General features: G+C 44.0%; 1 protein-coding gene across 1 annotated transcript in view; it reads right to left on the reverse strand.

Moving 5' to 3' along the window:
- The window catches only part of LOC124554209 (putative sodium-dependent multivitamin transporter), a 390772-nt gene extending 377125 nt beyond the window's left edge, over positions 1–13647 (reverse strand). Inside the window, exon 1 of the mRNA XM_047128278.1 lies at positions 13534–13647. Within this exon, the coding sequence (XP_046984234.1) occupies positions 13534–13540 (7 nt within the window). The 5' untranslated portion in view covers positions 13541–13647. The remainder of the gene's footprint in view (positions 1–13533) is intronic.
- Between the last annotated feature and the right edge of the window lie 1747 nt (positions 13648–15394).

The raw sequence follows: 15394 nt of genomic DNA on the forward strand, positions 1-15394 counted from the left end.
AGCAAGTCCAGCATCAAAACCGTCCTCATTGTCTTCTTTGACGTCAGAGGCATTGTCCACCACGAATTCGTACCTACCAGGACTACAGTGAACTCAGCTTTTTACTTGGAAGTGCTCGCAAGACTGAAAAGGAGGGTCTCTCACTACTGAAGCGATATCGAGGACATGTGGAAAGTTCACCACGACAACGCGCCGAGTCACAGTGCCTTGAAACTTCCTGGTAGTTTAAAACTGTGTGCCGGACCGAGACTCGAACTTCGGACCTTTGCCTTTCGTGGGCAAGTGCTCTACCAATTGAGCTACCCAAGCACGACTCACGCCCCGTCCTCACAGCTTTACTCCTGCCAGTACCTCGTCTCCTACCTTCCAAACTTTGCATAAGCTCCCCTCCAGACCTTGCAGAACTAGCACTCCTGAAAGAAAGGATATTGCGGAGACATGGCTTAGCCACAGCCTGGGGGATGTTTCCAGAATGAGATTTTCACTCTGCAGCGGAGTGGGAGACGAGGTACTGGCAAAAGTAAAGCTGTGAGGACGGGGCGTGAGTCGTGCTTGGGTAGCTCAGTTTGTAGAGCACTTGCCCGCAAAATGGCAAAGGTCCCGAGTTCTAGTCTAGGTCTGGCACACAGTTTTAACCTGCCAGGAAGTTTCATATCAGGGCACACTCCGCTGCAGAGTGAAAATCTCATTCTGGTCACAGCGCCTTAATTGTCAACGACTTCCTGGCCAGGACTGAGACCCCACTGTTTCCCCAGCCTCCCTACAGTCCTGACCTGGCTCCCGCTGACTTTTTTGTTTCCTCGGTTAAAAGGAGTCTTGAAAGGAAAACATTGGGACACGATTGAAAGCATCCAGGCGCATGTTACATCAGCGCTTAAGGCCATGCTGGAAAAGGGCATTCCAGGATGCCTTCCAGGCATGGAAACACCGCGTCCAGAAGTGTATCAACGCAAGAGGGTGCTATTTTGAATTTTTTTTATTATTTGTAGTAATATATTCAATAAATGATTTTTTATGAATTTGGTCGCATTACTTATGGAACGCACCTTATACCCTCCTCCACAATTGATACACCACTCCCAACACCTTTTCCACTTTCGGAAGCAGTCTTGGTACCCCTCTTGCTGGATCACGCGTAGTGCCGTCTGCGAATTTTCTTACATCTCGTCTGTCGTCGGAAATCTTTGTCCTTTCTAAGGTGTTTTCAACTTTGGAAACAAAAAACAAGTAGCAGGGGCCAGGTCTGGACAGTACGGAGGATGAAGTCTGGAAATGGCCAACATCGAAGTATTTTTGCTCTACAAATGGGAAAAATATAATCTCCAAAACTCGTGAACAAAGCTCTTTTACCGTCACTTTGAAGCACAACACATCAGGCCGGATCATGTATTGTGCGAGTGGTAGTCGTCCAAAAAAAAAAGAATCTCCTCTTGTAAATTTCATTCGTAATAATTCATAAATTATTTACTTTATTAAATGCTGTTCAGTACAAAAACTGACTTCCATAATATACCAACTGTGCTGCGCTTTGCGTGTTACGAAGTAAATGTAGTTAACGAATCATCTAAATCTACACTGAAACGCTGAAGAAACTGGTGTAGCGATGCATTTTCAAACACAGAGATACGTAAACAGGCCTATATAATGCAACAGGTGTCTGGCGCAGTCCTTAGGTCGGTTACTGCTGCTACAATGGGGGGGGGGGGGGGGGGGGGGACCAAGATTTAAGTGAGTTTGAACGTGGTGTCATAGTCGGCGCACGAGCGATGGGACGCAGCATCTCCCAGGTAGCGATGAAGTGGGGATTTTCCCCTATGACTAGTGTGCCGTGAATTTCAGGAATCCGGTAAAACATCAAATATCCGACATCGCAGCGGCCGGAAAAAGATCATGCAACAACGGGACCAACGACGACTGAAGAGAATCGTTCAACGTGATATAATCCACCAATTGCTGCAGATTTCAATACTGGGCCATCAACAAGTGTCAGCATGCGCACCATTCAACGTAACATCATCGATAAGGGCTTTCGAAGCCGAAGGCCCACTCGTGTGCCCTTGATGACTTCACGATACAAAGCTTTACGCCTCCCCGAGTCCGTCAACACCGACATTGGACTGTTACACTGGAAACAAGTTGCCCGGTCGGACGAGTCTCGTTTCAAATTGCATCTAGTGAATGAACGTGTACGGGTATGGAGACAACCTCACAAATCCGTGGACCCTGTGTGTCAGCAGGGGACTGTTCAAGCTGGTGGAGGCTCTGTAATGGTGTGGGGCGTGTGCAGTTGGAGTGATACGGGACTCCTTATACGTCTAGATACGACTGACACGTGACACGTACGTAAGCAACCTGTCTGATCACCTGCATCCATTCATATCCATTGTGAATTCCGACGGACTTGGGAAATTCCAGCAGGACAATGCGACACGTCACACGTCCAGAATTGCTACAGAGAGGCTCTGGGAACACTCTTCTGAGTTCGAACTCTTCCGCTAGCCACCAAACTCAGACAGAGCGAGGTGGCACAGTGGCTAGCACACTGGACTCTCATTCGGGAGGACGACGGTTCAATCCTGCGTCCGGCCATCCTGATTTATATTTTCCGTGATTTCCCTAAATCTCTCCAGGCAAATGCCGGGATGGTTCCTTTGAAAGGGCACGGCCGACTTCCTTCTCCGTCCTTCCCTAATCCGATGAGACCGATGACCTCGCTGTCTGGTCTCCTTCCCTTAAATAAATAATAATAATAATAATAATAATAATTTAAAAAAAAGCTCTCCAGACGTGAACATTATTGGGCACACCTGGGATGCTTCGCAACGTGCTGTTCAGAAGAGATCTCCACCCCCTCGTACTCTTACGGATTTATGGACAGCCCTGCAGGATTCATTGATCAGTTCCCTCCAGCACTACTTCACACATTAGTCGAGTCCATGCCACGTCGAGCTGCGGCACTTCTGCGTGCTCGCTGGGGCTCTACATGATATTAGGCAGGTGTACCAGTTTCTTTGGCTCTTCAGTGTAAAACAAGTTACCTCCTCCTCACACTACTTTGTTATCAAGAAGCAAGGAAGCATCTGGATTTCCTAGCAAACGAAAGCAATGTGCTAATTGTGGCTTTCCTGAAAGACATTCCGAAGGCCGGCCGCTGTGGCCGATCTGTTCTAGGCGCTTCAGTCCGGAACCGCGCTGCTGCTACGGCCGCCGGTTCGAATCCTGCCTCGGGCAAGGATGTGTGTGATGTCCTTAGGTTAGTTAGATTTAAGTAGTTCTAAGTCTAGGGGACTGATGACCTCAGATGTTAAGTCCCATAGTGCTTAGAGCCATTTGAACATTCCGAAACATTTACATGCGCTCAGCGCAGAGCTACAAGGAAATGGGAAATTAATGTGATGTGATACGATACAAAGTATCTTCTTTCCGTGCACGCTGGATACCTCTGAAATAGGCGTTGCGAGTCAAGAATTTACTCACTTCCGAACAATTACTGAATGTCGAAATAAATTTGCAGAGTGTGTTGATTTTGAAGCGATGTTTCGAAATTCCACACCTGAGAGGGTGAAATAAGGGATAAAGATTTTTTGAATATATTACACTATGAAAAGATTTTTAAAGCAAAATCTTCGAAATCTGGTTTCTGGCTTCTCAGTTAAGAATGAAAAAATATGTATTCCACTGTCTTTGGAAATTTATCTCCTTAAGGTGTGAAATAAGCCCACACTGGTTCACTGATCCATCATTGTGCAGCCCAAACGACTAAGCGCAGAAACTTGAAATTTTGAGAGGGTGTGGAACTTCCACTCTTAAGGGCGTGAAATACGGGATGAAAGGTTTTTTGAAAATATGGCGCTGTTAAGGCAGTTTTGAAGCTAGAACTACGAAAACTGGTATTTGGTCTCTCAGTCGGAAATGAAAAAATATGTGTTTCTGCATTTTTGGAAATTCAGCCATTGTTGTTGTGGTCTTCAGTCCAGAGACTGGTTTGATGCAGCTCTCCATGCTACTCTATCCTGTGCAAGCTTCTTCATCTCCCCATACCTACTGCAACCTACATCCTCCTGAATGTGCTTAGTGTATTGATCTCTTGGTCTCCCTCTACGATTTTTACCCTCCACGCTGCCCTCCAATACTAAATTGGTCATCCCTTGATGCCTCATAACATGTCCTACCAACCGATCCCGTCTTCTGGTCAAGTTGTGCCACAAACTTCTCTTCTCCCCAAGCCTATTCAATACTTCCTCATTAGTTATGTGATCTACCCATCTAACCTTCAGCATTCTTCTGTAACAATGGTTCAAATGGTTCAAATGGCTCTGAGCACTATGCGACTCAACTGCTGAGGTCATCAGTCGCCTAGAACTTAGAACTAATTAAACCTAACTAACCTAAGGACAGCACACAACACCCAGCCATCACGAGGCAGAGAAAATCCCTAACCCCGCCGGGAATCGAACCCGGAAACCCGGGCGTGGGAAGCGAGAACGCTACCGCACGACCACGAGATGCGGGCTCTTCTGTAGCACCACATTTCGAATGCTTCTATTCTCTTCTTGTCCAAACTATTTATCGTCCATGTTTCACTTCCATACATGGCTACACTCCATACAAATGCTTTCAGAAATGACTTCCTGACACTTAAATCTATACTCGATGTTAACAAATTTTTCTTTTTCAGATACGCTTTCCTTGCCATTGCCAGTCTACAATTTAAATCCTCTCTACTTCGACCATCATCAGTTATTTTGCTCCCCAAATAGCAAACCTCCTTTACCACTTTAAGTTTCTCATTTCCTAATCTAATTCCCTCAGTATCACCCGAGTTAACTCGACTACATTCCATTATCCTTCATTTGCTTTTGTTGATGTTCATCTTATACCCTCCTTTCAAGACAATGTCCATTCCGTTCAACTGCTCTTCCAAGTCCTTTGCTGTCTCTGACAGAATTACAATGTCATCGGCGAACCTCGAAGTTTTTATTTCTTCTAGATGGATTTTAATACCTACTCCAAATTTTTCTTTTGTTTCCTTTACTGCTTGCTCGATATACAGATTGAATAACATCGGAGACAGGCTACAACCCTGTCTCACTCCCTTCCCAACCACTGCTTCCCTTTCATGCCCCTCGACTCTCATAACTGCCATCAGGTTTCTGTACAAATTGTAAATAGCCTTTCGCTCCCTGTATTTTACCCCTGCCACCTTCAGAATTTGAAAGAGAGTATTCCAGTCAACATTGTCAAAAGCTTTCTCCAAGTCTACAAATGCTAGAAACGCAGGTTTGCCTTTTCTTAATCTTTCTTCTAAGATAAGTCGTAAGGTCAGTACTGCCTCACGTGCTCCAACCATTACGCTGGCAAAATAGTGGCCGAAAGTTTCTTTACAAGTCATTGTTCAAGAAACTACTAAAGCATTTTCAAAGCTAACGTCTATGAGTTTGTTTTTGGCTCCTCTGTTGGAAATACAAAATAATGCATGTTTTACCGTTTTTGGAAATTCAGCCCCTTGGGGGGGGGGTTAAATTGGGGATGACAATTTTTAGAAAATATTTCGTTACACTAAAAAATTTTTGAAGCTACAACTACGACAATTGTCTTTAACTTCTCGGTTAGAAATGAAGCATCTGTCAAGGGATGAAATAGCACCGCAAGAACGGAAGAAGGCACGATTAGCGATCAAACCAGAGTTGTGTTTTGGTCAGATGTACATTCGGGAAAAGACCATGCTTCTCTGTCCTTAAATAGTGTGGAAAGTTTAGAACATGTTTCAATTTGTGAACAACATAAAAATTCGATAAAAGTATCTGTGCAGCCCATACAGTTTATGCGAGCGAAACAGCGGACGAGAAGCTAATTATGTATGTAGACAGTTCATCAGTCCTGTGAAACGAGAATTTCTACTATTTTTGCCTATCATCAGCATTGGTGCCAACGGCCTTGCCGCAGTGGTAACACTGATTCCCGTCAGATAACCGAAGTTAAGCGCTGTCGAGCTGGGATAGCACTTGGATGGGTGACCATCCGGTCTGCCGTGCGCTGTTGGCCAGCGGGGTGCACTCAGCCCTTGTGAGGCGAACTGTGGAACTACTTGACAGAAGTAGCGGCTCCGGTCTCGGAAACTGCCATACGGCCGGGAGAGCGGTGTGCTGACCACATGCCCCTCAGTATCTGCAACCAGTGACGCCTGTGGGCCGAGGATGACGCGGCGGCCGGTCGGTGCCGTTGGGCCTTCCAAGGCCTGTTCGGACAGAGTTTAGTTTATCAACATTGATACTGGCAACACATCCGTCCCAGGGGTACCAACATTTTCCATGTTTCAACTGCAATAATATAAATGAAGTTACGCAGGATGCAGCCGACCATTATTGTAATAACCAGTATTTCTGCATACAGGCTGACTGGCTGACGGTTTCGTCACATGACGCGTTTCGGAACTGATCCACCCTCATGTAACCAGGAAAGATTATTCCACATTGCTATAGCGTTCCCAGTTTTATGTGAAAACTATTCCAAGCTAGCTTTTTCGCGTGATGGAACTATAAATCTAGCTCTGAGTTTGTGAGCCTTGCAATTGTGTATACTTCCATTTGTATTATGGGAAGAGTCTGTAACCCCAAATGTCAATTGCTGGCCCTGAAACATGTTGTGAATGTTGGAATCTCCAACAACAGCTACGAGATTTTTTTCAGCGACCAACAAGCACTTTTAGAGCCATTTTTATTGCATTTGATGAGAGTTTTCGAGCACTAAAATATGTGAGAAATGCCCGTATCTTTTGATTGCATTAGCTAGTTAGTTGCGTGTTCCATTTATCAATATCAGGTACGGTAGCCGTTATGATGTGGAACATGTCAAGTGCACAGGAAATGCACATATGAAACAAGATTTTTTAATTTATACATACATACATATATATATACACATACATACATACATACATACATACATACATATATATATATATATATACACCCCATTCTCTTAAATGGCACAAAATGCATATACTATAGATTTATTCCTATTCAAGATTTCATCTATGATATAGAAGGAGTTGTCGAGGTTGACTTCCAAGCTTCAATAGGGACCACCGTATTCAGTACGTGATTGATTTGAACGTGATACGGCTACCCGTTACTGAGAAAAGCGATGCTGTGAGGATTCCATGCTTACAGACAGCCAAGAAACTCTAAAAATACATTGGATGTAGCATATTTGTTACATAAGGACTAAGGAAATTAAGAGACGAATGAATAAGCTAAAAATAACGTATGTGTTTCTCCTGGCGTATAGAATGTTCAAACGACTTACGCGAATGCAGGCGGGTTATTTCTGAAGAAAACGCGAGGCAGTAGTCTAACAGCACCCGTCTGTGTCCGCGTAACTTGAACAATTTAACCCTCGGGAGAAACAAATTCTACAATCTGCGTTCTTTTAGCTTGTCATTCATCTCTTAACCTCCCCAGTCCTTACGTAGCAAATATACTACATCCAACGTATTTTTAGGGTTTCGTGGCTCAATCTGTAAAAAATGAACCCTCAGAGCGTCACTTTGTCTGTCCAATTGTCTTACATACTTTTTCAGAAACGGGCAGACGTATGACTTTGTAATGGTCCCTTGCCGGCGGAGAAAAATTGAAGCTTCTACGTCAATTAAATCAAGTGATGCTGCCATTTTTGCCTCGTATTTTAATACACTACTGGCCATTAAAATTGCCACACCAAGAACAAAAGCAGATGATAAACGGGTGTTCATTGGACAAATATATTATACTAGAACTGATATGTGAATACATTTTCACGCAATTTGGGTGCACAGATCCTGAGAAATCAGTAACCAGAACAACCACCTCTGGCCGTAATAACGGCCTCGATACGCCTGGGCATTGAGTCAGAGCTCGGATGGCGTGTACAGTTACAGCTGCCCATGCAGCTTCTACACGATACCACAGTTCATCGAGAGTAGTGACTGGCGTATTGTGACGAGCCAGTTGCTCGGCCACCATTCACCAGACGTTTTCAACTGGTGAGAGATCTGGAGAATGTGCTGGCCAGGGCACCAGTTGAACATTTTCTGTATCCAGAAAGGCCCGTACAGGACCTGCAACATGCGGTCCTGCATTATCCTGCTGAAATGTAGGGTTTCGCATCGATCGAATGAAGGGTAGAGCCACGGGTCGTAACACATCTGAAATGTAACGTCCACTGTTCAAAGTGCCGTCAATGCGAACAAGAGGTGACCGAGACGTGTAAACAATGGCACCCCATACCATCACGCCGGGTGATACGCCAGTATGGCGATGACGAATAAACGCTTCCAATGTGCGTTCACCGCGATTTCGCCAAACACGGATGTGACCATCCTGATGCTGTCAACAGAACCTGGATTCATCCGAAAAAATGACGTTTTGCCATTCGTGCACTCAGGTTGGTCGTCGAGTACATCATCGCAGGCGCTCCTGTCTGTGATGCAGCAACAAGGGTAACCGCAGCCACGGTCTCCGAGCTGATAGTCTGTGCTGATGCAAACGTCGTTGAACTGTTCGTGCAGATTGTTGTTGTCTTGCAAACGTCTCCGTCTGTTGACTCAGGGATCGAGACGTGGCTGCACGATCCGTTACAGCCGTGCGGATAAGATGCCTGTCATCTCGACTGCTAGTGATACGTGGTGGTTGGGATCCAGCACGGCGTTCCGTATTACCCTCCTGAACCCACCGATTCTATATTCTGCTAACAGTCATTGCATCTCGACCAACGCGAGCAGCAATGTCGCGATACGATAAGCCGCAATCGCTATAGGCTACAATCCGACCTGTATCAAAGTCGAAAACGTGATGGTGCGTATTTCTCCTCCTTACACGAGGCATCACAACAACGTTTCACCAGGCAACGCCGGTCAACTGCCGTTTGTGTATGAGAAATCTGTTGGAAACTTTCCTCATGTCAGCACGTTGTAGGTGTCGCCACCAGCACCAACCTAGTGTGAATGCTCTGAAAAGCTAATCATTTGTATATCACAGCATCTTCTTCCTGTCGGTTAAATTTCGCGTCTGTAGCACGTCATCTTCGCGGTGTTGCAATTTTAATGGCCAGTTGTGTACTCGCAAACTCACTCATCAAAACGTACAAGATACTTCATGTTGGCCTAGAATCATGAAATTTGCAAAAAGGAAAGTTTCACAGTACCACCATTAGGGGAAAAAATGCGGAAACTAGATTTGTTGTTATATCACACGAGAACTACTTTGCGAATGTTTGTTTCACATACAACTTGAAACGTCATATCTACGTGCAGCATCACTCCTGGATATCTGACGGTGGATCGATTCCGAGACGCGTCATATGACCAATTAAGTCCCATTCCTTCGCTGATTTTTGACATTTACCGTCGCTTCCCAGTGTGCCTGAAAGGAGACTTACCGATTGTTTTCAAGTTTCACGGGTAAGAAATGACAAAAATATTTTTTTCGTGTGATACTTAAAGTAACAATTTTCGGATTTTTTTCTCTTTACTTGTTCTGTGAAAACCTTGCTTCTCGCCAAATTTCATTGTTCTACGGCAACGGTAGTGCCCTACAGATTTTGGTGAGTGAGTTTGCGACTATCAAAATAGGTAACGTACATAGCCGGATCTTTTAATTGCATTGACTTAGCTTACATTTATTACACCGCCAAGGGGTCGTAGACTTTATTATGTGACACATTAAAAACTTGAAACGCCAATCTCCTCAAGAGAAAAAGGGGTCATAATACAGGGATGAAAAAGACAAATATTTTTTCGAACTGTATAATTACAAATTAACAAATTTCACATTGTTTCCTTTAACTGTGAAATCTTGCTTCTTACCAAATTTCATGACTAGGTCAACTGGAAGTGCCCCATGGCTTTTGATGAGTGAGCTTCCGAGTATCAAAGTATTTGACATAAATGGACGAATCTTCTGACTGAACTGAATTAAAAGCTTAAAATTTTTACACTGCCACGGGACCATATACTGCGGCACACGCCTTTATGTTCCTGAGAAAAAAAGGGTGCTTAAATAGTCTGATACACAGGCGCCCATAAAGCGAAGCTACAATGGTTCCGCTTTCGCAGATTCAGGCCAGTTGGGATCCGTGCCAGATCAGGGTGACGGAGGAGATAGAGAAGATCCAAAGAAGAGCGGCGCGTTTCGTCACAGGGTTATTTGGTAAGCGTGATAGCGTTACGGAGATGTTTAGCAAACTCAAGTGGCAGACCCTGCATCGCGGTGTAGCTTGCTCGCCACGTTTCGACAGGGTGCGTTTCTGGATGAGGTATGGAATATATTGCTTCCCCCTACTTATACCTCCCTAGGAGATCACGAATGTAAAATTAGAGAGATTCGAGCGCGCACGGAGGCTTTTAGACAGTCGTTCTTCCCGCGAACCATACGCGACTGGAAAAAGAAAAGGGAGGTAATGACAGTGGCACATAAAGTGCCCTCCGCCACACACCGTTGGGTGGCTTGCGGAGTATAAGTGTAGATGTAGAAAACTTGCTCAAGACTCCAAATGAAATTTCTCCCATTGACCTTTGAGCTTAATTATGGGGATCTATTGGATTTCATATTATTTTGCGATTAAAAATTAGTAAGGAAGGTGAGTTTTCGGGATCTCGATAAAAAATTTTCTGAAGTATCCGGATACGACCAAAATTAGTTGCCGATCCGTGAGCTACAGTGTCGCATTCACAAGAGAATTCACGAAAAAGAAGAGACTGAATGATGACAAAGATGTAGTTTCAATGAGGAAACGCCCCAGAACAACAAAGAGCAAGGCTGCTTTCACATCATATGATGTGTAAAAACCAGAAAAGTTCTTTCACATGTGGGTTGCCTTGTCGCAAGTGTTCCACAATTGTGCGAAGCAATTGCTCTATTTCACAGAAAAATGAACTCGCCTTTGCAGTTCTATAAAAAAAGAAACAGAATTATGAAAAGTCCATTAAATTTGGGGCAAGCAGCAGCGCAAATAAAATTTCTTCCACTGATATTTCGGCCGCGTATCGTCCAGCCATCCTCAGAGTAAGTCGCGGCCGAAATATCAGTGGAAGAAATTTTATTTGCGCGGCTGCTTGCCCGAAATTTAAGGGATTATTCATTACGCCGCGAAAACTTGAAAATGCACAGAATTATTCTACTTTCAGAAATATTTCTTGCTTCAAAGCAATCCCTGAAAACATGTTACTTCTATCATTAAAAAACTTATTTGATTCCTAATGCAGCCTAATTGCTATACGCCATAATATTTTGGGCAGTGAAACATTTTTTTAAACGTCGTAGTTTAGCCTAATTTTGTCTCAGAACGACGCCCTCAGCACCGATACAAATTTTTTTCAGAAGAAAGATTAAGGAAAGGCATACCTACGTTTCTAGCATTTGTAGACTTAGAGAAAGCTTTTGACAATGTTGACTGGAATACTCTCATTCAAATTCTAAAGGTGGCAGGGGTAAAATACAGGGACCGAAAGCCTATTTACAATTTGTACAGAAACCAGATGGCAGTTATAAGAGTCGAGGGACATGAAAGGGAAGCAGTGGTTGGGAAGGGAGTGAGACAGGGTTGTAGCCTTTCCCTGACGTTATTCAATCTGTATATTGAGCAAGCAGTAAAGGAAACAAAAGAAAAATTCGGAGTAGGTATTAAAATCCATGGAGAAGAAATAAAAACGTTGAGGTTCGCCGATGACATCGTAATTCTGTCAGACACAGCAAAGGACTTGGAAGAGCAGTTGAACGGAATGGATGGTGTCTTGAAGGGAGGATATAAGATGAACATCAACAAAAGCAAAACGAGGATAATGGAATGTAGTCGAATTAAGTCGGCTGATGCTGAGGGAATTAGATTAGGAAATGAGACACACAAAGTAGTTCTGCTATTCGGGGAGCAAAATAACTGACGATGGTTGAAGGAGAGAGGAATTAAAATGTATACTGGCAATGGCAAGGAAAGCGTTTCTGAAGAAGAGAAATTTGTTAACATCGAGTATAGATTTAAGTGTCAGGAAGTCATTTCTGAAAGTATTTGTATGGAGTGTAGCCATGTATGGAAGTGAAACATGGACGATAAATAGTTTGGACAAGAAGAGAATAGAAGCTTTCGAAATGTGGTGTTACAGAAGAATGCTGAAGATTAGATGGGTAGATCACATAACTAATGAGGAGGTATTGAATAGAATTGGGGAGAAGAGGAGTTTGTGGCGCAAGCTGACTAGAAGAAGGGATCGGTTGGTAGGACATGTTCCGAGGCATCAAGGGATCACAAATTTAGCATTGGAGGGCAGCGTGGAGGGTAAAAATTGTAGGGGGAGACCAAGAGATGAATACACTAAGCAGATTCAGAAGGATGTAGATTGCAGTAGGTACTGGGAGATAAAGAAGCTTGCACAGGATAGAGTAGCATGGAGAGCTGCATCAAACCAGTCTCAGGACTGAAGACCACAACAACAACAACAACACAAAATCTAAGCCCAGAAAAGAGGAAGATAAACAACCTGAAATAATCGAAAACATTTTTACGCTCAGTGCGGAATCCGTGTCGTTTCGCAACCGGTTGTAGCGACTGAAAAAGAAAACCGGCTATAGCAACACTGGTAATCTATACTGTAACAGATTACTTCACTGGAAAAATGTAAGAGCACATGGAAATTGCCCTCGATGCGAAAGACAGCCCCATTTGACCGCGTAAGGACCGCGTTTCGGAGCACATTCGCCAGTTAACGTCGCGTCTCGTGGAAAAGCACATCCCCGCGAACTGATGGGTCGCGAAAATTTTTCTGATTGCCTTTAATCTAGCCTTTACCACTGAATGCCGTAAAGATTCGCCGAGAACAACACGTTGCCCGGATTCCACGTTAAAAGGTATGTCTCCTTTCGCCGCTACGATAACCGGGATAGATTAGGGACACGCAAGTCATCGAAGCTGTGTCCAATCGACAAACTTTAAACAGACGGTTGAGCCACATTGAAACTTTTCGTCTTCATCAAGCAATTTCTTTTTTCTCTTTTTTTAGTTGATAAACTTGAATTCTCATGTCACAGCCAAACACTGTGCTGGCGTGACTCGCAAAAACATACGAGCAACAGGCTTCCCTGTCGAATGCAAAATGGTGAACAGCTGATACAGAAAAACGGCGTGTGACGAAATTACTGGCGCAGATAACACGGCATCCGTCGATTATGAAATGTGACACAGGAACCGCGATGTTGCCCACGTGAGCGCTGCGTTACGAAAAAGCGTCGTCTGCTTATAGCGCGTTACAAAGTTCACGGCCAGGACTCGTGAGTCAACGCAAGCGCAAAAATATAGTACTAACTCGCATCTCCCTGCACACAAAATTGGGGCAACACAAATTAATAACACTTTCACGTATATACACCAGCATGCCGCATTCCGTGTCCACTAAACGTGTTGGAAGTTACTCGCAAAGCAATATCTCGCGCGTATGAGGTTGTGAACATGACTACCACGTCGATATCACACCACCATGCGAAGTATCGTATGCAGGGCACGTACCTGGCATTTCTGCTGCAGATTCGTCGCCGGTGGCAGATTATACGGCGTCCGCGGACCAATCGGCAATGTTTATCCGGCGGCGCCACGTGCGCGATACTGAAATCGCCGTGCGGAAGCCCGGCATTTTAGTAACGATTGGCAACGCGGCGCAGGTGGCGCCGCGTGGCGATCGGCTCGTAAACTACTGCCGATCCGACTTCCGACAGCGGCGGACATTCGAATGGCGGCCTCTCAGCTTAAACGAACGCGAACTTTGCGTCTCCTCTAAAGTGTGCCTTACGGTACCAAACGAAACTTTTGTTGGATATAAAGGTTTCTCTTTCTATTCCGTTTGCTTTATTACCGTTAAATAAAATAGTGGGTAGTGACAGAAACTTTTATTTCCTGTGCAAAACAGCAAATGGGAAAGGATACCTTTCTTTCAAACGAATACTGTAGTTTGTGTCGCGTACAGTCACATTATTAATAGACATTTCTAAGCGAGGGATATATCTTACAGTACTTCTAACTATCAGACATTTTCCTATGCGGTTATTTATTGAACTTTACATCTACATCTACATCTGCTTCTACGCGATTACTCTGCTATTCACAGTAAAGTGCCTGGCAGACGGTTCAATGAACCACCTTCAAGCTGTCTCTCTACCGTTCCACTCTTGAACGTTGCGCGTGAAAAACGAGCACTTAAATTTTTCTGTGTGAGCCCTGATTTCTCTTATTTTATCGTGATGATCATTTCTCCCTATGTTGCTGGGTGCCAACAGAATGTTTTCGGAATCGGAGGACAAAACTGGTGATTTAAAATTTCGCGAGAACATCCCGTCGCAAGGAAAAACCCCTTTGTTTTAATGATTGCCACTCCAATTCACGTATCATGTCTGTGACACCATCTCCCCTATAGCGCGATAATACAAAAACGAGCTGCCCTTCTTTGTACTTTTTGATGATGATTATTAGTGTTTTAGGGCGCACATTGTACTTTTTCGATGTCATCCGTCAGTCCCACCTGATGCGGATCCCACACCACACAGCAATACTCCAGAATACGGCGGACAAGCGTGGTGTAAGCAGTCGTTTTAGTAGATCTGTTGCACCATCTAAGTATTCTGCCAATGAATCGCAGTCTTTGGTTTGCTCTACTTACAACATTATCTGTGCGATCGTTCCAATTTAGGTTATTTGTAATTGTAATCCCTAAGTATTTAGTTGAATTTACAGCCTTAAAAATTGTGTGAGTTATCGCGTAATCGAAATTTAGCGGATTTCTTTTAGTACTCATGTGAATAACTTCACGCTTTTCTTTGTTTAGAGTCAAGTGCCACTTTTCGCACCATACAGATATCTTATCCAAATCATTTTGCAATTCGTTTTGGTCACTGATGACTTTACAAGACGGTAAATGACAGAATCATCTGCAAAGAATCTAAGACAGCTGCTCACATTGTATCCTATATCGTTAATATAGATCAGGAGCAATAGAGGGCCTATAACACTTCCTTGGGGAACGCCGGATATTACTTCTGTTTTACTCGATGACTTTTCGTCTATTACTACGAACTGTGACCTTTCTGACAGGAAATCACGAATGCAGTCACTCAACAGAGGCGATGTTCCATAGGCACGCAGTTTGATTAGAAGACGCTTGTGAGGAACGGTGCCGAAAGACTTCTGGAAATCTATAAATATGGAATCGACATCCCCTGTCGATGGCACTCATTACTTCATGAGTATAAAGAGCTAGTTGTGTTTCACGAGAACGATGTTTTCTGAATCCGTGCTATGTGTCAATAAATCCTTCCCTACGAGGTACTTCATAATTACTAATATTAAATTAGCAACTTGATGGGAAACATAGAGGTGG

This window comes from Schistocerca americana, chromosome 11 (genome assembly GCF_021461395.2).
Source record: "Schistocerca americana isolate TAMUIC-IGC-003095 chromosome 11, iqSchAmer2.1, whole genome shotgun sequence".
NCBI lineage: Eukaryota > Metazoa > Arthropoda > Insecta > Orthoptera > Acrididae > Schistocerca > Schistocerca americana.